The 21,287-nt window shown below is 38.9% G+C and overlaps 4 protein-coding genes across 4 annotated transcripts; 1 reads left to right on the top strand and 3 right to left on the bottom strand.

Annotated features, from left to right (window-relative positions):
• Positions 1-1,695: 1,695 nt before the first annotated feature.
• LOC110052080 (retinol dehydrogenase 16-like) lies at positions 1,696-7,311 on the bottom strand. Its single transcript, XM_089279897.1, has 4 exons — positions 6,499-7,311; positions 4,232-4,414; positions 3,515-3,748; positions 1,696-2,364 (listed from the first exon to the last, which is right to left on the bottom strand). The coding sequence occupies exons 1-4, from the start codon at positions 6,824-6,826 to the stop codon at positions 2,156-2,158; spliced, it is 954 nt and encodes a 317-aa protein (XP_089136023.1). The 5' UTR covers positions 6,827-7,311; the 3' UTR covers positions 1,696-2,155.
• A 265-nt stretch (positions 7,312-7,576) lies between these two features.
• On the bottom strand, positions 7,577-13,461 carry LOC110051812 (ubiquitin-conjugating enzyme E2 L3-like). Its single transcript, XM_020757886.2, has 5 exons — positions 13,400-13,461; positions 12,886-12,981; positions 11,819-11,896; positions 10,197-10,305; positions 7,577-9,307 (listed from the first exon to the last, which is right to left on the bottom strand). Exons 1-5 carry the CDS (start codon positions 13,424-13,426, stop codon positions 9,153-9,155), a joined length of 465 nt encoding a protein of 154 aa, XP_020613545.1. The 5' UTR covers positions 13,427-13,461; the 3' UTR covers positions 7,577-9,152.
• Positions 13,452-19,339, top strand: LOC110051807 (GPN-loop GTPase 3-like). The gene is made up of 8 exons (XM_020757881.2): positions 13,452-13,610; positions 14,449-14,557; positions 14,710-14,797; positions 15,053-15,132; positions 15,815-16,055; positions 16,802-16,895; positions 17,411-17,539; positions 17,900-19,339. Exons 1-8 carry the CDS (start codon positions 13,452-13,454, stop codon positions 17,948-17,950), a joined length of 951 nt encoding a protein of 316 aa, XP_020613540.2. The 3' UTR covers positions 17,951-19,339.
• On the bottom strand, positions 17,344-21,284 carry LOC110051811 (Rieske domain-containing protein-like). The gene is made up of 3 exons (XM_020757885.2): positions 21,046-21,284; positions 20,012-20,046; positions 17,344-19,305 (listed from the first exon to the last, which is right to left on the bottom strand). Exons 1-3 carry the CDS (start codon positions 21,227-21,229, stop codon positions 19,054-19,056), a joined length of 471 nt encoding a protein of 156 aa, XP_020613544.1. The 5' UTR covers positions 21,230-21,284; the 3' UTR covers positions 17,344-19,053.
• Positions 21,285-21,287: the final 3 nt, after the last annotated feature.

The raw sequence follows: 21,287 nt of genomic DNA, 5'->3' as shown, positions 1-21,287 counted from the left end.
AATTTCACTTTACAGCTGGTATAAAAACACGTGTCGCTCGAAATCAAGCTAAACAAACACAAAACATGCAACTGACATGATACCAGAGGGTGTACGTAACTAATCCTTCGTAAGAAAAAAAGATGGCGGCTGTGCCATGAATTATGGATAAATATACCAGTCGCCTTGTGTTTTTATTTTTCTTGTGGAGGATTCTTTTAAGCACGTGGCTGCGCATCAGTTGAGGGAAATTATAACGATTGCCATAACAACGGTTATCACGCGTGCGGGATCTCATTTTCGTGTGTTTCAGTTTTCATTTGTATTTCAAGTCAACCAAATTTACCTTACCTTAGCTCTCAAAATCCATCCTTGACCATCTAACAGGCTCGATTTTCACGCAATTTTCCATAAGTCTTTCAGTTAATTTCATTTCACAGACATTTCACGTCAGAGAGCCAAGATTTTTTAAAGTCAATATCGGACTTCAGATTTACGTTTCATTTAGGGAGTTCAAACGGGGTTTTGAGTAGAGCTGTCCGCCTACAAGAGTATCCATTAAGAGAGCTTCCACTGCCCTGTATAATGATTATTCTAACCTCGTTACTGTCGAAAAGCTTCGTTTTAAAATTGTTTTCTGTCTCGACTAAAACGCCAAGCCGGCGTTTTCAAATTCCCCGGTTTGAAGAGCGTATTCGAAAAGCTCCGTTTTCGTGACGGATTAGTGAGGACGATAGGTCTAACCGGAGAAATAAAGCTGAGTTTTCAAATCCCTCCGGCGTAATGTGCACGTGGCAAAGCAAAGCAAAGCAAATAAAAGCCCAGTCGAACAAAAAGACGGCTGAGAGTACAGAAAACATTTGTGCCATTAAAATCAAAACTAAAGGACTTTGCACCACATTTCCCTCCATTTCATCTCAAGTAGTTTCGAAATTTCCGCTTGGGCTATCCTCGCGTCGCGCGAGTAACAACCTCGGAAGAACTGGGTACCATGTCTGAAAATAACTTATGATTCACTCCCTTAATTTGATCTTTCATCGAGAGAAGATCATGTGGTCAACTAAGGTAGATTATAGTTCACTACTAAATATTCTGTAATTCTTATTGTTTTAAATTGACCACGTGATGCGATAGCGTTCATCAGCGGAGAGACACTGTCAGCCCTTGTAGCTCACCACTAAATTTTCTGCGAGTCTTACTGGTTTAAATTGATCACGTGGTGCGATAGTGTTCGTCCGCGGAGAGACACTATCAGCCCATAGTGCCCGTCCGCGGAAAATACCCGGATGGATAGTACTCGTCCGTGAAAATTTTTCTGTAAACAAGCGGGTTTGTAGAAAATAAAGAATTGAAATTGTATTAAGTGGGTTTTTGTCGGTTTTCTTTTTCAAATTTTACATCTGCCTGTCACGGCTTTCATCTGAAAATGTTTAAAATAATTCATTATGATTTTTGAACTGGCGCACGGAAGAAAATTTAGTGGTGAACTATAAGTAAACAATAGTGTGTTTCTGTAGAGGAACTATCGGGTGATAGTTGCCCCGCGGAAATTTGATGTTCTTAAAACAAATATTTGCCCGAGAAGCGAAGCTTCGAGGGCAAATATGCCAGTTTTAAGAGCATCAAATTTCCGCGGGGCAACTATCAGACCGATAGCTCCTCGACAGAAACACTTTTTGCTTTGTTTAGTAAATATATAGTTCTGTTCGTGCAGACTACGGTAACTCCTTTTATATTTTAATAATGTAAAAACAATACTCAGGACAGGGTAAAACTTCAAGGAGGTGTGTTGGGGTGAATTCAGTCGATAATTTGAAGGTGGGACATTTTAAAGTAATATATCAAACACGAGAGACAGTGTTTCCTCGGGATATCCAAACACCGAGAAGAAAGTTGAAAATACGACGCGCAGCGGAGTAGTTTTGACGAAATAGGTGTTTGGATAGCCCGATGAAACAATGTCTCGAGTGTTTGAAACAAAACTAAGGAGTAAAAGGAGAAGTAAAATCGTCAAAATCATCCTTCACGGTTGTGATTTTCTTTGTTTTAACTTGATGAATTATTAATGAGTTTGAGAACAAAACATGATAGACTCTTGTTGAGGTGGTGTTGTCAGTTTAAATTTTTCCCGTATGACATGCAGCTCTCAAGAGGAAGTAAAAACTGTGGAGTAAAATCACTTGCGCCTTTTCTCACGTAAAGTGTAATCACCAATAAACGTTGGGAAACTCGACATCAGCACGATTCGCTTTGCATCCGTGCCAACCACATAACGTGTCTGGGGTCCCTGTGACGTCAGGCCATCCACGATCGCGTCCACAACTTTGTAAGTGTCTGGTGAGGTTTCTTTTTCTATCACGCGTTGCGTTCGTTTCGCCATGGAAACTATAAAGTATAGAGAAATACCGAAGTTTTTTCATTAGTGTCGCAGAACTAATGGTAACCAAACAACCAGGTTCCTTCTTCCGCTTTGCCACAAATTGGAAAGTGCCCCTTGACAAGGTCTGTCTTTTTTAAAGGGCACCATGAAGCCCTGGGCTTATGCAACTTCGTAAGGGGTTTTAACAAGACTTATGACATCAGGGAAGGGGTCTCTGTCCAGGGTGGCTCACAAGCCAAAGAATGGAACCTTACAAGAGATGAATTAAATATTCTGATGGGCAACATGTCTGCCAAGAGTTGTGAACTGTATTTCACTTGTAGTACCACGGACTGCGAGGGGAGGGGCTTGTGAGGTGTGCCATATATAAACAGTGGGGTATCTGAAGGGGGTGGGGGAAAATTTACGATACAGCACATAATATTTATATATACAATGTATCGAAGTGTTTTCACCAGAATTGTGAATAGCAATGGCGGATCTGGGGAAGGGCCCTTATTTTGGATAAAAAAAACCCCCAAAATATCGCAGCAGGAAGAAAAGCCGGCAGGGCAAGCAACCCCCCCTCCCCCCCACCGTAAGCTCAAGGTCTGGATCCGCCACTGAATAGAGTGTCGGTACTTGACAGTCATCTGCCTCAGAGAAAAAAAAACTACTTTTTATTTGCATTTCAAGTTCGGTTATAATTCGGTATGTTGATACCAGTGACGTTTAAAGTTGCATCACTCCTTACATGGACCTTACAACGATAATCTTCGGCAGCGCGGGACAAGCTTTGACCTGGTATACACACCTTGAGTCAGCAAAGTAGAAATATTCGAAGCGTTAATCCCACAGTAGCATTACCAAGTAGGTGTAATAGCATAAAAGAGGGTCGCACGTTTTCTGTTACCTCTAAAAAAATGTTAGCATTATATTCTTAAGAGCGTATTGTACAAACAATTAGGGGTAGTTTTTTTTTTTTTACCTCGCTTAGATAATTATTTTTAGATCGAGTAAGCTGAGTAGAAAACCCTTACCTTATGTTTGAGTTTAGCTTACCTTTTTTAATCTTACTCTTACATCGTTTTTGCTTCTTATCAAAACAAAATTATTTTTGTTAAAAAAATATTCTTATGTTATTATACTTGGCATTGCAACAACAGTTTAACTTACTTCCGTCAAGACGTTTATCTCCATAATCTTCCTTCATCTCGGGACTCAGATTATTCCAAAGCTGTTTCATTGATTCACCAACAGTGTGTGCTATACCAGTCTGAAACATTCCAGGTTCAATCATGCTGACCAACACTCCCCACGGGCTCATTTCTCGTCTGAGGGCATCTGAAAAGGCTTCAACGCCATACTTGGAGATACAATAAGCGGATACACGAGGAAACGACATGCGACCTGCAACAACAGAAAATACCTTAGAAAGCAGTAACTACCAAAACTCATAAGAGCAACGCATTCTCCGTTTCAAGTCAAGAGGGTTGGAAAACACGAGCCCATGACCAATGACGTCCTGTTTACAGGAAACGTTTCAACGCGATAGTTAGTCATAGAGAGGTTTATTACATACACACAAAAGAGATGCACCAAGAGGGCACAGCACCAGCAGCTGAAGTTTCAAAAAAGTTGGTTGCAAGGCACGTGAAACAACTCGTTTACACCGCTTACGTTGTGTTAGGTAGCGAAAACGAAAACAAGGACTTTGGCTATATTCAAATTCCAAGGGGCGCGGAATACTTCTATGGCAAATCGATATAAAGTAGACGAGAAATGTTGGGGGAAACATCGCGTTATTGACTGATATAATATTACAGTGAAACCCTGCCTTACGGCCACCCGTTAATACGGAGAGGTTTTGTGATGCCGTGTACTATAACTAACCTGCCATACTCGACAAATTAACCACTCTTCCCTGGGACTTCTTAATCAACGGTAGGAAGGTCTTAGTGACGTCAATCATTCCCCACAAATTGACGTCTGCGATGTGCTTCATATGTTCCAGCGGTGTCCATTCTATTGGCGCAACGGTAAAAACTCCGGCATTGTTCACCAGTCCCCACACGCCTGGAATTTAGTTAAGTGGAGAGTAAATAATCATTTTAACGGCAAAATAGACCAATTTCGATATATTAAAATTCAGCCTAACACAATAGACCTCAGCACGAGGCTCTGGGGAATAAACCCCACAAACTCTGTAGTTATTTCCCAGAGCCTCGCACTGAGGTCTATTGTTTTAGGCTGAATTTTAATATATCGAAATTGGTCTATTTTGTTGCATTACTGGAAAAAGTATCCAGTCAGAGGAACCAGCTCCTCTATTATATTGCGTCCTCATAGCGTTGTTAATTATAGTGACAGGATCTGATACCTCTATTTTGTTAGGGTGGTCCATAGAGTCGCGTTGTGAACACGAAAGCCCTTCAGCAACATCACTGACTTGAAAGTGAAGAACTCGTGAGTACTAACCTCGTTGGGGCCCTGGTAACGAGTTTTGCACGAAGAACAAGAATTTTTATGAGGTTGCACGAGTGCTTCAAATACCCTCACACTTTTTGATTGTACGCGACTAGTTTACTTTCTTAATGTTATTTTGGGTGCCCTGCTACCGATTTTCTGTTTAAAAAAATATATTTAAAATTTTATCATAGTATTAGAGTTAATAAGCTTAAATTGGTCTTTTACACCAATTGGTCACGCGAACGTAATTTCTAAACTTTTGCAGCTAAATGAATCTCAGAACTGGAAAGGGCATGTTTTAAATAGCCAGAACACCAATTTTCGGACGAATGCCTTCTAACGTTGAGATTTAACGATGATTCGAATATTGCAAAAATAGCCTATTTATAGAGCAACTGCGGAATACCCCGCCACTATTGTTCTCAATTCTACTTGCGCATAATGCGCATGAATGATCAAGTGAATGAAATCGAGTGGCAGGGTATTCTGCAGTTAACTTTCTTGGTGGAAAATTAAGATTTTCGATTTTCACTAGCAACTCCGACTGCTACTCCGATTCTAACTCCGTTGCTAGTGAAAACAATGGCCGATCCAGACCTTGAGCTAAGAGGAGGGGCCCTGGTTTTGTTTTGCTTGCCCTGCCGGCTTTTCTTTCTTCTGTGATTTTTTCTTTTTTTACCCAAAATAAGGGGGGCGGGCCCCTTCCCTAGATCCGTCACTGGAAAACCAGCGTTAAGCTGTATTAACACTAGGTTCATTATTTGCAAAAGCACGCGAAGGGAACGAAACTGCGAGCGAGTGCGAAAAATAAGGATTTTTTGCTCACCCCAGGCGCGCTCGTTAGCTCGCTCGCTCGCTCGCTGTATCTCCCCAGGCAGGTTACCTAATTACCACTTATTTTCGCGCGAATTTGATTTCGCAAATTTGGAATAGAAATATTTCGCAGGACTTAAATTTCGCGATTTTGGCGAATCACCGTTTTCAAGGTAACTAAATTTCGCGAATCAACTAACTGGCGCTCGTTTTTAAACTTCCATTTCTGTATTTTATTCTTCTGAAAAGAACGAAGCCATCGTGAAGAGGCTTAAGCAGCTAATCACAGAGAACTGTAGGGAGCCAGATACCGGTGGAAAATTTGAAGACTGTACTGAGGAAGTGTTACAGTAACTAAGGCCCAGTTAAAACGTCGCATTTTACATGCGCCGAATCAAATACTAATTTTAGTCGACTCGAATGAATAAGTTCGGCTGATTTGATTTAAACGTCGCATCTTTTGCCGAAAAAAATTGCTGAGCGCGGGCGATAGCGACGTGTTAATTCCCATTCGAGCAAACACAATTTATTTAACATAATTTATTTAACATAATTTATGAATTAGATTCGACACATGTAAAATGCGGCGTTTAAATCAACTGTCGAACTTCAGTCGTACATTCGACTGGATCAGTCGAACATTCGACTGAACTCGCATTTAATTAATTGAAATGTAAACTCACAACAGATGGAAAAAAAGTAATGGATTTTATAAAGGTCACTAAATTTCGCGGCTTTAATTTTCGGGGGACTAATTTCGCGAATATTTTTAAGTCTCGCGAAAATAAAGGGATCATAAGGTAGATTAGTACAAGAACTATTTCCTCGGATGACTCCTGTCATTTTATGTGGACGCCGAGGTAAACATTTTTCCTTACCTTGTCCCGAGGGTAGCAGGTTCTTCACTTGTCTAAATACATCCTTAATTTGCTGAGAATCTGTAACATCCATTTGAAATGTTTTCAGTTTGTCGCTCGTCATCGATTTCAAATCTTGTGCTCCTTGCTTCGTTAAACAGGCGGCCAATACATGAACTCCCATCTTGTCCAAACGAATGGCGGTTTCACGACCGAAGCCCGAGTCGCATCCAGTAATGAAGACATATTTAGTGTGCAAGTTTTGCACTTTTCGTTTTGCAAGAAACCTCAAAGTTAACCATAGGACGACGAGGGTCACCGCCCCAGCAAGAAGAAAAGTTTGGTACATACCTGGAGTTAAGTTGAATCTAGTAAGCGAACGCGAACGGACGAGGATAAATTATCATTAGATGTCAAGCGTGACATTAAGCAACGGAAATATCACGCACTTTGAGTAACGCAAACAATACTGTCACGTTCGTCTTCAGACGTAGACATGAGCAATCCACGCCAAGGAATGAATTTGGATGATATTTCCGTTGCCTAACTTATGTCAACTTATTTACAAATTTCAACTCCATTACAAAAAGTACTTAACTTTTCTTCACACTGTGACGGTAACTCTCAGACCACGAGTGAAAGACAACCACCAGAAAAAAATGGCCGCGCGAACTCCTTGGGGTGGACTCCTGGGCGCGTCTCACCCCCTGGTTTCCACGCGGCCATTTTTTCCTCGCGGTTTACTTACGGTCGCGCTCGACAGACTAAACAAGAGAGACTAGTTGAAGTCTATAACACATAACTCGCATCGTCTTGTGATCGTTGAAGGTTTCTCCTGGTGTAATCTCGTACCCAGATCTCACTTTGTTTGATGCTAAAATGATGGGAGATCTGGGCTAGAGATTACCCCCGGTCCATAGAGGGTTGATGAAGGTGTTGGTCAAATCTAGTTTTTCATTCGCCCGAACTAACCACAGTTCCCAAATCAGGGTCTCTCCTCTTTTGCCTGCATTTGGATGCCTCTTTTTCCCATTGTTTTCCACCTAAAACCAACGCTGGCTAATGCAGCTGAAGAACAGCCAAAGCTTGTCAACAAGACTTTGATAATTTCTTTTTATTCAAAAACTGGATACACTTTAAGCAACAGGAGAATTTTACTAACATTTCTTCTCTAGAGTGACAGTGCAGAAAACACACATTGCTACCACCTCATAAAACAAAACCAAAAGTTCCATTGGTGAAACAATGTGCAGTTTTACTAAATCATTTGAAAACATTGCCACACATTAAATCAGCATTAACCTTCACATTTCTGGCCTGACATTCTCCCAACTATTTGTCACATATTTTCTTTCCTCACGTTGGGAGAGTTAAGTTTTTAATCATGATGTCCTCACTGTGATGATCTCATTACCTGCCATTTTGAAATTTGTTGTTAAAAATGTAAGAAAGCAAGTTAGCCATTGCTGGGAAATGAAAGGGTTAACACTTTTGACTCTCCTCATACAGTCGATATCTGACTTATTTTTAACCAAGTAAGGAAAAAAAATTAACCACAGAATACATCTCGCTGTCCTCTCTGCAGATAAATGCAGCAATGGGCGAGAGTAATGTTTTTGTCATTGCTTCCACACAGTGAAGAGAAATAACTCAGCTTGCTATGCCTTTAATAAATAAAAGTACCTAAAAGCAATTTTGGACACAAACGTTTTAAGTAAAATTTGATGAAATAATCAGGGTCTTTCTCCTCTAAGGTAACCACAATACAAAAACAAAACCAGAACTCTTTGATGTGATGTTATGATTACCACCTCTGTTCTGTTGGTACTCCTCAGTCACTTTAAGTACTGAGAAAGAGAACAGATGTGATATAAGCCAAAGTCTACCACAAAGCCTTGTGTTGGATTTGGATTGGCTAGCTGCTGAACATTTTGCTCAACCATACCCTAATGCCATTCAAACTGTCATACAGTGAAACATGCAGCTGTTACTCAATCTAAAGTATGCTCTTGACATCATTATCTTGGTTTTCCTAATGTATGAACAGATCAACAACCAAGTTAGCCTGAGTGTGTGGAAGGTTCTTTGATCAGTAGGAATTGGAAAGGATTAAAAAAACCAACAAAACATGCCAAAAATATTAATTACCATTACTAATCAAAAATGGGAAAACTGTATAATGGTTCCGATACATCTGATCTACAAGGCTACAAGGCTACAAGGCTACAAGACTACATTAAAAATTACTTTAGTTTGCTGTAGTAATAACTAGAAAGAAGATGGAGTGACAGCAATTTGTGACAGCAATTTGTGACAGCAATTTGTGACAGCGATTTGAATGTGAAGCTACTCTTCCAGCCCATTACAGATGATTGTAAAGTGAGAATTAAACAATTATCCATGCATTACCAAATACATCAATTTAGGCCATTAGTGCAGATCAGGGAATGAATTCAATTAGGAGTTATAGCAAAATGTGCAAGAACGAACTTGGCCTACACTGGGTTAAACACAGTTAACACTGGAGCAGTTGACTACTACAAAGACAGAAAACTAAAACTATCAGCAGTTAGATGAAAAGCACATTTTGCAATGCATATACAAATGACGATGCCAAAAGCTAGATTTGGACTGTTATGTGTCCCTAGAATTAAACAAGTAGTCGAAACAGCCTATTAGTCAGAGGGTCTCTTTTCAGCGTGCTTCTTTGTATACTCTTCTGCATTCTTGAGAAACTTTTTCTTATCCTTTGTATACTCTTCAGCTAAGTCTGCACGGAGTGGGTGCTCTGGTTCAGGATCGTGTACAAGAGCCAAAAGAGCTTGAATTACTGAAAAATAGAACATGTCAAGACTGTTGTAAGCCAAGAAATTTACACTATGCCAGAGGAATTTGAAATTGCACCAAATACCGGTCATCTTGGATTTGTGGTTCAGGGGAAACTCAGGTAGGGAAATCACATTATTATTGTGATGTCAATGTTTTCAAAAAGCTCCATTTTCAAAATGTTTTCTGTCCACATTAAAATGCAAAACTGGTGTTTTCAAATTCGTCTGGTTTGAAGAACATTTTCGAAAAGCTCTGTTTTAGTGACAGATTAGTGTGGACAGTAGGCCTAACTGTAGAAATAAAGCTGCATTTTCAAATTCCTCCGGCGTAGTGTGGATGGGACCTGAGACATAAAGCTAACATGACCAAACCTCCCTGTAAGACCATCAGTCATAAGCCATGAACTGCCATAAGCCACAACCTAGGGTTTTGACTTTCAAATTTAATGATCATGACAGAGTTAACAGAATTACCATAACTACTGAGTTCCAAAATTACTGTGTTCTTGTTGTCTTTCTCTTGTCACCATTTTTGTTCTAACTCTAGCTAAAACATTGTAATTTCTAACTCTGGGGTGAAATAAAAGTTGTCGTTCTTGTTGTTGTGTTACTAAGAAAATGGTCAATTCCTTCTGTGAGATGGCAACACCTTCAGGGAATTATGGCAGTTCATCAAAACAATTAATATCCAGTCCAAGAAGATGAATACAGCTACCATGATTCCCTGCAGGCATTACTAAACTAAAGTTCTACAACACTAAAGGACAATTTTCAGGATAAACTTTGTCAAAGGATGGTATTGTTAAAACAGCTTTACCTGCCAAGCTTTACGTGTAAACAGCTTAAAACAGGTTGGAATTAGTCACTGTGCAGATGATCAAAGTTACTAACCTTGGTCTGTCTTTGTCGCTGGCTTCCAATTTTCAGGGCCAATGATTGGCAAACACACTTGACCCTTCTCATCAATATTAGGATGATAAATCTTCGTCTTAAAAGTAATCTGAAAAAGTCATAGGCACTGGCATTCAATTCCTTTTTCAAGAAATATTACTCTCCTGGTTTGTGTTAAAAACATTTTGCCCAAAAGGTGGTCCCATTGACAGATGCTGTGATTTTCAATTCATTTTTTTGCCATTAAAACAGACAAGATATTGGCCCAAATGGTATATAATTTTCCTGTTTGACCTTTTAAAGGAGCTCAGTCACTGCACTTTCAGTTTTTTTTTTGGCCACATACAAAATTACCTTTAAACTGAAGGAAACCTGAGAATAGTAGTTCACCAAGATAGAACACTACCAAAGACATAAAAATAAACCATAAAGGAAAGAGGATGGATGAGGATGGAGAAGTTTGACATGGATTAAAAACGACAAATTTACAAAATTTAAGCTAAACTTTTTAAATGCGCAAACTGTTACGTAGCTCCTTTAATGTAGATTGCATGTAGATTACAAAAGTGTCACTGGGTGTCCTGCAAAATTTAAGAGCTTATTGGATTTGTTTTTGTAAACTGAAGCTCAGTTTATGCGGCTTGAATTAGGCTTTCAGAAAAGTGCTTTGTCTTGTTTATAATTTTATTACCCGCCAGACGAAGGACTTTCTGTACTTGATTGTCGCCAATTTTAGGGAGCAAAAAATGGGTTGCTGTGCTTTGACCAATCAGAGCTCTCATGGATATTCCTTGGGGACCGAACTGTCAAACACAAGTTATAAGGGGCAACGAAATGTGACTTACAGTTGAATTCAATATGGGGTTGATTGCATACGCTTTTGAGAGAATAGCAACGTTGTTGTCTCAATGGTGGTACCGCTGATTTCACCTAATGAAAGATGAGGTCTCAGACCTAACTTTAGCATCTTACCTGGAACTACGGTTTTGCTTTTATCTGCGCAATTTGGACACAAGATGTTTGTCAAACCTTTGCCATGGGAGATCTCCTTTCCAACAATTAACTCAAATTTGGCCTTTTTTTGTCCCCCTTATACGTTTGTTTCAAACCTTTGTTTGTAATAACTTTAGCATGGTAAACAAATTTGGTCTTTGACATGGGATTGTTTTTGATTCTGGTAAAGACACGCAAATGTAATAATTACATTTTATATGTAATCTGAGACACCCGTTGCAAGTCATGCCACTCATTACTTTTGGCACGAAATGCGCATGAAAACCCTTCAAGCGACACAAGTTGGCCTCTCATGACTTCGTTGACACTCACTTGGCTTGCTTAGCTATTCTATCCTGAAACTCATGAGGTCGGCTTGTGGCAAGTCTAGGCTTGAATATCTTCACTTTCCTGCTAAACTGCCCTTAGGGGTATGAATTTATCTTTTAACTTATATCTCACTAAAATTGGATTCCCTCAAGCTAAATTTTTGCATGCAAGGTTCTTTTAATGTCAGCCTGACGGGAAATTGCCAGACTGAAATGGTCAAGTTAATTTTATTAAGTCATGTTACCACAATTTAAAGAATGAAGGCATTTATTTCCCTATGACAAAAACACAAGTCTCACCTTTGGCGGCTTGAAAGGATATTCTGCAGGGAAAACAATTTCAATCTTAAAAGCACCTTTATTGTAAGGTGGCTGATCCTGTAAACAAGAAACAAACATTTTAAAAGTCCCCACATATTCAGAATTCCAACACTCAATCTGCAAATTTGGTATCAAAACCATTGCTAGCGAGCATGTAACAGCCAATGAAATTAAAAAAAGTTGTTTGGAAAGAAAAACAAGACAAACACAAAACCATTCTGTTTCATAATACCTTACCAAACTCTGGCACTAATTTTCTTTTGTTTGAATTTTACTGAACCTGCTACTTCTTTCTTGTTTTCCAGAGCATTCCAACATTTGAAAATGAAACTTTTGATAACATTTATTGCAGGGCTTCCAGAACAGCTAGAAAAGATGTCACGTAATCATAGGGGAAAGGTTCTACTTCATTTAATTTTGCATCTCTCAGCATACTTTCATATCAAACATCTACCAGTGTACAAACCTAGTTACAGTTAAAGGTTACAGTGTAAATATATAATATGACAATTATATCTCATTAAATAACTTGATACAACAGTAACTACAGTGTAGTGCAAGGTTTTGCTTCAAATATGACTTAGTAACATTACTTTTTTTGTTGATAAACAACTAATCAGTTAAAATCAACCTTAACAATTATTTGACATAATTTGGCCAGGTTTACCCCATGTGGTTGGCATAACAGGCAATCAAGAAATAAAAGGGAGAAAATAATTATTAGAGTGATTCATTAGAGCAAGAATACAGGGCAGTGAAAAACCCAGGTCTGATTGCTCGGGGCAAGTAAATTTTGCTCTTGGGCAAGTGAAAATGGAAGTTGCGTGGTCCTTGTTAGTTGATAAGACATGAACATTGCACACCTATTGGGCAAGGATTATTTTAGTGGGGGCAACTGAAAACTGAAATGTACTGGCCCACTGGACAACTGGATTTCAAACTTTTTTTCCTGCTCTGGAATAGGCAGTGAACGGAAGTTGAACACAAATAATGAAGTGAAATTATTAAGTACAATTCAACTAGTTCCAGAGAAAATAACCACCTACCGGTACTATTAAACCTTGCCAGTTTAGAATATTAGTTTCATCTACGACAATATCACGAAAAGTTTTTGTTCCAGATTTTCTGAGGTCTGTCAGTTCCTGTAACGGAAAACTTAAAGGTCAGTTCACAAAGCAAAATTAACGATTGCAAGTTATCGAAACTTTGTGATGTAATAAATATGCAACCACAAAATGAAATTCAACATTGTACATTTCGTTTCCAACGATTACAAAATACGTGACTATTGCTTGAGAGGAGGGCATTTGAGATCAGGTTGGTGAAACTATGAACTAAATAAAACAGACAGCTGCAGTTTGGGAACAAAATGAGATCAGATTCAATTTGTCAGACCAGGATTCCGATCAACAATTTCAGCGACGTTTTGTTTAAATTATGCACAGGTCAGCGCATTATTACCCAAATTTCTCTTGCTTAAACATCATTAAACGATTTTAATTTCGAAGAGAAGTAATTCCGAGCTCTATTTAAGCGAGTTTCAGTTTTAAGATAACCTACCTTCGTCAACCTTCGTGTCGCCGCCATGCTCTAAGGAACTTCTCGCCGGTTAATGGCCAGTCCCCGCGCGCGCAGCAACTTTTACCCACGATGCAATGGCGCAGAAGCGCACAGAAACGCCTGGCATTTGGAGAGCATTTTCAACTCTGGAAAGTTCCTTGAAAGCATGAGGTACGCACAACTGATTATGGGACCTGCTGGGAGCGGAAAGGTTGGTAAGCTTATCTATTGGACATTTGGAATACAAATCCTTCTCAAAACTATGCATGTAAAAATCGCCAGGCTATAAAAAACAAACGAAGAAAAAGATCAAAGACTGAGACACAAAGCTTGGGTGCCTGAACATGTCAGCTGCGGTCAGACTAAACCTATTTCTTGCCATGCATAAGCTCATTTTGACTGGTAATTTGTGATACAATCGTGTTTTTAACATATTATGGGGGGCTGCAAGTTTAATGGCGGGTTGTGGGGGGGGGGTACATGTAGGTAGGTAGGGAGGATATTGTAGGGCGGAGGTTGAGATAGGGTGGTAGTGACGAAGAAAAGCATAGCTACTCAATCTGCTTAGGTTTTAGGCACCTTTAGCCCATACTGTCAATATTTTAAGCAGGTTGTTGATTTTTTACCAAACAGACTCGCAAGTAGATGCAAGTTGAAAACTTGTGTCTACTTGCGACTTCATTCGGCCATTTGACTCCATTTACACTTGCGTTGACTTGCGATGACTTGCGCTCACTCTGGTTGAGGTAAATTTGCATGCAAGTCATGAAAGTTTTTCACCATTTGGCCACCCAACCCAAGTCAACACAAGTTGAAAGATACCGTATTTATTTGTTGTTATAGCAACCTATTAGAAAATGAAACACAAGATATGTAGCCTCTAAATGTTTTTTGTGTGTGTGATTTGGGTGTAAACTTGCGAGTCCCTAACCCTAACCCTAACCCTAACCCCAAGTTCAACTTGAGACTACCTGTGACTACTTGCGACTACTTACAACTACTTGCGAGTCCATTTGGCCAGGGCTTTATTTTCTTCTGTTTTTTCCTAGTCAACTTATTGCAATACAATACTGCAACACTGTGAGAATGTACAACGTTCAGTGCATGTGGTGAACCTCGATCCTGCTGCGGAACACTTTAACTATCAAGTCCTCGCTGGTGTGTGTAATTATGTTATGAGTTATTTACTATTAAAATTGCTTTCAAGGTCATTGTTAACCTGAAAATTCCTTGTAACTCTCATGTATTTCCAAATCGTTTCTTATAAGAAAACAATCAACCTGTTTATGAGTGATTATTGTGCTTTTTAGATGTAAGGGAGTTAGTAGAACTAGAAGATGTGATGGAAGCTGAAGATTTACGACTTGGGCCAAATGGAGGACTTGTTTTCTGTATGGAGTAAGAAAATCACTCTTAATATGTTTCTGAACTTCACAGATCTCTGCTCCACTTATAATAAAACTAAAAGCAACTGTTGCTTTTAGTTTTGTATTATTTCTGACGTCTACATTATAAAGTATGCTAAGTGAGTATACCAAACATGTGCCTCATAATTATATTCCTGAAGGTTTTTTGGCATTTTAATCCATCTTTACAATACAACTATATGCAAATTAATAGATAAATCATTTAATTTAAAATTTTTCCACCTAGATACCTGGTGCAGAATTTTGATTGGCTGGAAGAAAAATTGGGAGATGTTGATGATGATTATATCTTGTTTGATTGTCCAGGTGAGTAATAAAATAAATTGTGCAAGTAAGATATTAATAACATTGTTGCAACCAAACTGTTAGTTGGGTTGCCAACTTATAAGCTTGATATCTGTTTCCTTGAATTCGGAGAGAGGTGTGGAGCCACTTTTCCCAAGCAGTGGCTGGTAATTGAACCTACACTGACCAGTGAAGCAAAATATTACATGCACTTGCAAATTGGAGAGACACTCGCTTGGCAAATTAAATCAGGTACCACAGAAAGAATAGTAAATTATAGCAGCTGTCTAGATTCCAGGGGAACTCTCATATGAAAAGGTTGGAGATGCTCGTTGTAAAATTTCAAGTAAACCCCTAAAGGAGACCAATCTGGGCGTGGCTTGAGGTTTATTTCATCCCTAAGAGATACCACTTAAAACGGAATAGGCTCGATTACCAGCCGCTGTTAAGAAAGGAGCTTAGGTTTGCAGACCTGACTTGAGAGATTGGTGGAAATCAAGCCTAAAAACAAAAATAAGAGTGTTTTTTATTATTATTTCTTCAAGTGCACCCTAAGAGATATGTTGAAAGATAAAAATAGTGCCTTAATTTGTCATGAACAACATAAGAAAGCCAGATGACTAGCATCTCCAACCTTTTCAAATGGGAGTACCCCAGGGTGTAGATCCATCTACTTATTTAATTTTTCCTTGTTAAACCGCAGGCCAAATAGAACTGTACACCCACATGCCAGTGATGCGACAGCTGGTGCAGACATTGCATCAGTGGGACTTCCGAGTGTGTGGTGTATTCCTGATTGATTCTCAGTTTGTTGTGGATTGTAGCAAGTTCTTTGCTGGTGTCCTGACCGCACTGTCGGCGATGATTCAGCTGGAGATTCCTCATATAAATGTCATGAGCAAAATGGACTTGCTTAACAAGAAGCAGATGAAGCAAGTAGATAGGTGGGCTTTTTTTCCTGTTGACCCTGACATAAATAATTTTTTAAAACCCTGCAGTTAGAAACTTCAGTTGAACCCCTACTTCTGACTTCTGGGATACATGAAGTGGTCTCTTAATACGGTTGGTAGGTAATATGGGTCTATGATAAATTGGCAAAAGGTGTGGTAAAAACATCACTTTATCTGCCAAAAAATTAAAAGATCGAATCACTTCACTCTGTGAAAATATAATTTGGGTCAAAATGATTATAATAAGCTTGTGTTTGAATGTCTTCATCAGTTGTCCCTTCATTTTGGACTCTATTGTGTCTTTTCCCCTTCCCATGCATCATTAGCCTTTTAAAAACAAGAGCAAACTAAGTGCAAACTCTTCTATCTTGGTGGTGACTTTGCAAAATGGAAGAACCTTGATCTGGACAGCCAAAAGGTGGCTCACTGGCTGCCTAGTAGCCTGTAACTGCTTTTATTAGTATAAATAGGGGTTTTATTTGCATAATTTTTTTCATACCATCAATAGTTCAGAGACTTTGATTACTTCCCGCTTAAATATAATAATAGTTGGCTGTGGGTTCAAGTGCAATTTCTTTGGGAAAGCTGGGGGTTTATTCTTATTCACTTAATTTGTTGGTCAAGTTGGGGCCTGTGCCTTTATTGTGTTCTGCTGGCCTGTGTCTACAGTGATTGTAAGATGCATTATATTTTTGAGATGGACAAAGGATATTATTGATTGTGACTAGTCGCTGTTGTAGGTATTTAGATCCTGATCCACAACAGCTTGTGGAAGAACTTAAAGTGAGCACAAACAAGAAATTTAAAAAGCTCAATAAAGCCCTGGCACGGTTGGTAGGTGTATAGATCTTCCAGTCGATTTATATTGTGATTATAAAGTAGTAAATAAATAGGAATTGACAGTGGTGCATCCAGCAAGAGGCTCTTTGTCTGCTATTTACAGAATCAATTGGAATTTGGGAGTGCTGGTTTTTGTGGAGGGTGGGAGGAGAGGAACCAGAGAACTGGGAGACAAACCCTTGAAACAGGGATGAGAGCTGACAACAAACTCAACTCAGTTATGATGCTCAGTGTCTAGGATTCAAACCAGGCCACTGTATTGGGGAGGCAAGCACTTTCACCACTGTGCCATCCATGCTCTCCTGCTTCAATCTGAAGCTTTTTAAGCTAGGCATGAAGTTACAGTCATGGTTTCAAATAGAATTCAACTACAGCAGATACTTTGTCAGTAAATATCTTAATACATTTGTTGACAGTCAAAAAGCACCAACACAGTCAAAAATCATCTAGTTGTCAGTTTACTTTAATTTATTAAATGTAAGTGCATAATTTTTTTTCTGCATTACCAGATTGATGACTACAGCATGGTATCATTTGTTCCTCTAAACCTCTGTGACGAGGATTCTATCACAAATGTTCTAATTCAGATCGACAATGCTATCCAATATGGTGAAGACCTGGATGTTCGTGAAATGAAGGTCAATATTTAATATTTTCAATTAATCACATTATACTACATCATCAGTGTACTGTGTGAAGATGCCAAGACTCAAGGCAATTTTGCTGGACATGAAGGTGTAATCATTACTGTTATACTCATTGACCATATTATTGGTACACGATCTATGTACAGTGCTGTCAAAGTGTTGATATTGTGATAATGATATTATGAATACAAGGAAAAGTACTGGTACATTATATATTTATATTGGTGCTATGTTCTTGGCATCTTGGGAGTCTCTAGCAAATGTTGGCATTATCTGAGGCAGAATCAGATTCAATATTGATAGTTTCATGTTGCATTGACTAGAATGCAGTAATTTTGTTTTTTGTTGTAGGATGATGACCAAGAAGATGAGGATCTCACTGGTCTTGCAGGTGATAGCTGACCCGAAATTCATTATCCCGCTCTCTGATACAAGGCAGCATAGCTCACTGGTGGCTGTTAAATCTACATACCTACACCGTAGAAACTGCCCAGAAATCACCGCAAGATCTAGGAAGGGGAGGCACTATTCCTGTATGTTAACTATGCGTCACATGGCAGATCAACAACACGGATAGTCATCTACACAGATGTCTTCCTCTGTAACATGTACTAATTCACCGTGTCTTGTCAAAAAGTTGCATCACACCTGTGGTTTCAGAACTTTTCTCAAGACATTTAACAACTTACTGACATGAATCCAACTTCACTGATGTTTGGAATTTTGGTGACATTTACATGACAAGTGGTGTGATTTGCATAATCTGAATGCAGATATATTTTTTTCTCAAGAAGTGGTTAAGATTAAGTATTATTTAAAGAGAAGTCCAGATTTGAGAACCATGCATTAGCCTCCCTGTATAAGATTAAAGTTTGAGACCCATGCACATAGGTGTGAGTCTGGCAGATACTTTCCAAAAATTCTAAGAAAGAAGATATGTTCAAAAGAATTGGCAACCGCCAACAATTTTTTTTTGATGGTGGGAGATGTGGTGGGGCTTTTGGTTAGTGTATGATATAATGTGATAATAATAATACATATTGTGGCCTGATGGAAACACAAGAAAACGTCTGGGAGAATTCAAAAGTTATGTAAACCTGCACCACATGTGAAGGGTTACTCTTTTCAACTCTCCCAAACTTTCTTCAGCTTTTGCACTGGACGACACTAACAAGAAGTGACCATTTCTTTTATAAAATAGGGCTTGATGAAAATCCAGCAAGTTATAAGATATAACCTTATCATAGCCACATGCAAAATAACTACACAACCCTTCAAAGTGTACGTTATATGATCAGCATTTTATACCAGTTCTAGCTAATTAATGATATCAGTATATAATAATACATTAATAAGCTAACAGAAAATGAAATAATTTATCTGCACGAATGAGTAGTTCAATTTCAGCTGGTGTTGTGATGTTACTTGAGGTATAAAAGGCAGACAAGTTTAGAAAACTTCATTGAAAGGGACAGTTATTTTGTGGAGTATGTTTGCGATGTTAATTACTTCTTCCTAATTTGTTTGGAGTAAAAGTAGTCTGACGGAAAGTATTCTTTTGAGTCTGAAAGTGTCACATAGACTTTGTCTTCAACAACTTGCACTTGATGGACTCTCTGTACAGTTCCTTTAGAACATAATTTGGGTGGCTTCTTGAAATCTTTAGGATCAAATGAGAAATGCAGGCCCTCTCCAGTGTCCAAGGTTATCCTCTGTTTGTGGTATGGACAAATGATGCACCAATGCCCACCAACGTCCTAATAAAAGTGAAATAAAAATGACATACATTTACATGAGTGGTTTATTTAAAAATTGTCAGCAGACAGGCAAGTGGTTAGTGCAGTAATAATAATAAAAAATATTATATGGCATGATAGGTAGCCTTGAGGTAATTTTGAGTGTTCTGATTGATTCTTTCTTGGTCTGGATTTTGCATTATGGACCATGGAAATCAGGTCATAAGCTGTGTATTTTTTGCTTTCGAAAATCCGAAAGGTCAAGGCCCAAGTGCCATATAGTAAACTACTCATTCACCCAGCTTGCTTGAGCTCTACTGGGGGATATTGTCCCTCTGTAATTTTTGTATGGACCCCACTGTGATCGGTCTGTACTGTCACAACAATTGGCCAATATGCCCTAGGACGACCCTCGCACTCAGTCAGTAAGAGGTTAATATCCAGTTTATTTCTGTCTGGCCCCTCCCTTCGTCATCCACTCTGTCCACTAGTTTGTTTGTTGGTGTGTACATCATACAGGGTCTGGGAATCAGGCCACTGAGTGACAGGTGAGATTTGGGCCTTAATTCCCATCATGTTACACAAAAATGTGCCAGCTGAGCAAAGGAAAAAAAACATGGCAGCTGTACAATTATTAAAATGTTTCAGTCACACAAGTTGCAGAGGAAAATTCCTGGCAAGATTCGAGATAGAGAGATAGAGGAATGAGGAATTCAATGTCACCTACTTCTATATCACCTTCCTCTAAAGGACCTCCAGCATCTTAAAGAAATGAGTTTCTATTAGTCTTAGCACTCAAAATATTGTGCAGTTCGAGAAAATTTCCATACTCCACCCACAGAAGAGATTGGAGTTTCCTGGGGGTGGGGATAGGGGTACTCTGCAAGACCAACACCTGTAAGAAGCTTAACTGGAATTTCCAGAGGGGTGGGGTGGGGGTCTTAGAAATAATCACTTCCGTGGCAGAGGTATGGATATTTTCTGGAACTAGACATTCGGTGTGAAGACTACATTTACGAAAGGAATTCCACAAAATCACTCTAACTTAATCATTTCCATACAGTGACAGAAATGAAATGATATAGGGTATCAAAAATGCAATGTATGTGAGGTTCGGTAAAGATAATGGTGTCAGAAGTTGACCAGCTTGTCATCAGCGTAGGACAATTGCAACTCAGTAAACAGTGGATCTGACCAGATGCAAGCTAAGAGGTCCAAAATTTGACGGTTCAAAGTCCTGTATTTTGGGACTCTGGATTTTCTTCCAAGATTCTCCAACTGCAGCACTGGAGAACAAGCTGATCAACACCTCATCAATATTTTTATAGTTACATTACTCTGGCCCAATCGACAGTGCAGAAAAACAGTCTGTTTTAGTCATCTTTTTTATATGTTGAAAGACTATGATGTTAGCATACCAAGGTTGAATATGCAATTCCAGAAAATATCCATACTCCCCTTACAGAAGGAATTGGAATTTCCTAGGGGTGAGGAGTTCTGTAAGACCAAAAATTTAAAGAAGTGTATGAAGCTTAAATTGGAATTTCTAGGGGGGTGTTTTTTTGGGGGGTGGGAATCCCTTATGTGGGAGAGGTATGGATATTTTCTGGCCTACACAATAAATTAGGAGCCAAAAAGGTAGATATATATTTGACCATATTTATTTAACCAGATTAGTCCACTGGTATAATTTTTGAATACTAAGTTTAATCTTTTCCTCTGGAAAGATTTCTACTGTAAATGTTTACTGACAGTACTTACGGTAGCAATGTTGGTCCATTGCATAAAATTGCTGGTTATGATAAAATACAACAATATCCCTGCCATTCACATTGGATTTCACTTTTTGTTTTTCCACAAAATCCTGCTTAATGCCAACAAAGACAGGTGAAGTGAGGCCACGTTCTTCTTGAGGGATTTCTGTTGTCTTAGAACGCTCTGACATGATTAAATTTGTTACTGTAAAAACATAGACATGTTGTTTTTTTTATTACCAGGCCCAC

This window comes from Orbicella faveolata, unplaced genomic scaffold (genome assembly GCF_042242905.1).
Source record: "Orbicella faveolata isolate gen_17 unplaced genomic scaffold, um_ofav_v1 contig_47, whole genome shotgun sequence".
NCBI classification, from domain to species: domain Eukaryota; kingdom Metazoa; phylum Cnidaria; class Anthozoa; order Scleractinia; family Merulinidae; genus Orbicella; species Orbicella faveolata.
The sequence above is the reverse complement of the archived record's forward strand: the minus strand, read 5'-3'. Positions and strand labels throughout refer to the sequence as shown.

What these genes read in the sequence shown, in the direction of transcription:
- LOC110052080 (XM_089279897.1), bottom strand. Translation starts at nt 6,826, where the DNA reads ATGTACCAAACTTTTCTTCTTGCTGGGGCGGTGACCCTCGTCGTCCTA. An exon ending in CCTGCTACCCTCGGGACAAG is followed by an intron (nt 4,415 to 6,498) that starts GTAAGGAAAAAT and finishes ACTAAATTCCAG; the next exon opens with GCGTGTGGGGACTGGTGAAC. An exon ending in TAATTTGTCGAGTATGGCAG is followed by an intron (nt 3,749 to 4,231) that starts GTTAGTTATAGT and finishes CTGTTGTTGCAG; the next exon opens with GTCGCATGTCGTTTCCTCGT.
- LOC110051812 (XM_020757886.2), bottom strand. Translation starts at nt 13,426, where the DNA reads ATGGCGGCGACACGAAGGTTGACGAAG. An exon ending in GGCAAGGTTTAATAGTACCG is followed by an intron (nt 11,897 to 12,885) that starts GTAGGTGGTTAT and finishes TCTTGTTTACAG; the next exon opens with GATCAGCCACCTTACAATAA. An exon ending in ATCCTTTCAAGCCGCCAAAG is followed by an intron (nt 10,306 to 11,818) that starts GTGAGACTTGTG and finishes TGACTTTTTCAG; the next exon opens with ATTACTTTTAAGACGAAGAT.
- LOC110051807 (XM_020757881.2), top strand. Translation starts at nt 13,452, where the DNA reads ATGGCCAGTCCCCGCGCGCGCAGCAACTTTTACCCACGATGCAATGGC. An exon ending in TAACTATCAAGTCCTCGCTG is followed by an intron (nt 14,558 to 14,709) that starts GTGTGTGTAATT and finishes TGTGCTTTTTAG; the next exon opens with ATGTAAGGGAGTTAGTAGAA. An exon ending in ATAAAGCCCTGGCACGGTTG is followed by an intron (nt 16,896 to 17,410) that starts GTAGGTGTATAG and finishes CTGCATTACCAG; the next exon opens with ATTGATGACTACAGCATGGT.
- LOC110051811 (XM_020757885.2), bottom strand. Translation starts at nt 21,229, where the DNA reads ATGTCAGAGCGTTCTAAGACAACAGAAATCCCTCAAGAAGAACGTGGC. An exon ending in AATGGACCAACATTGCTACC is followed by an intron (nt 20,047 to 21,045) that starts GTAAGTACTGTC and finishes CATTTCTTTAAG; the next exon opens with ATGCTGGAGGTCCTTTAGAG. An exon ending in TAGAGGAAGGTGATATAGAA is followed by an intron (nt 19,306 to 20,011) that starts GTAGGTGACATT and finishes CACTTTTATTAG; the next exon opens with GACGTTGGTGGGCATTGGTG.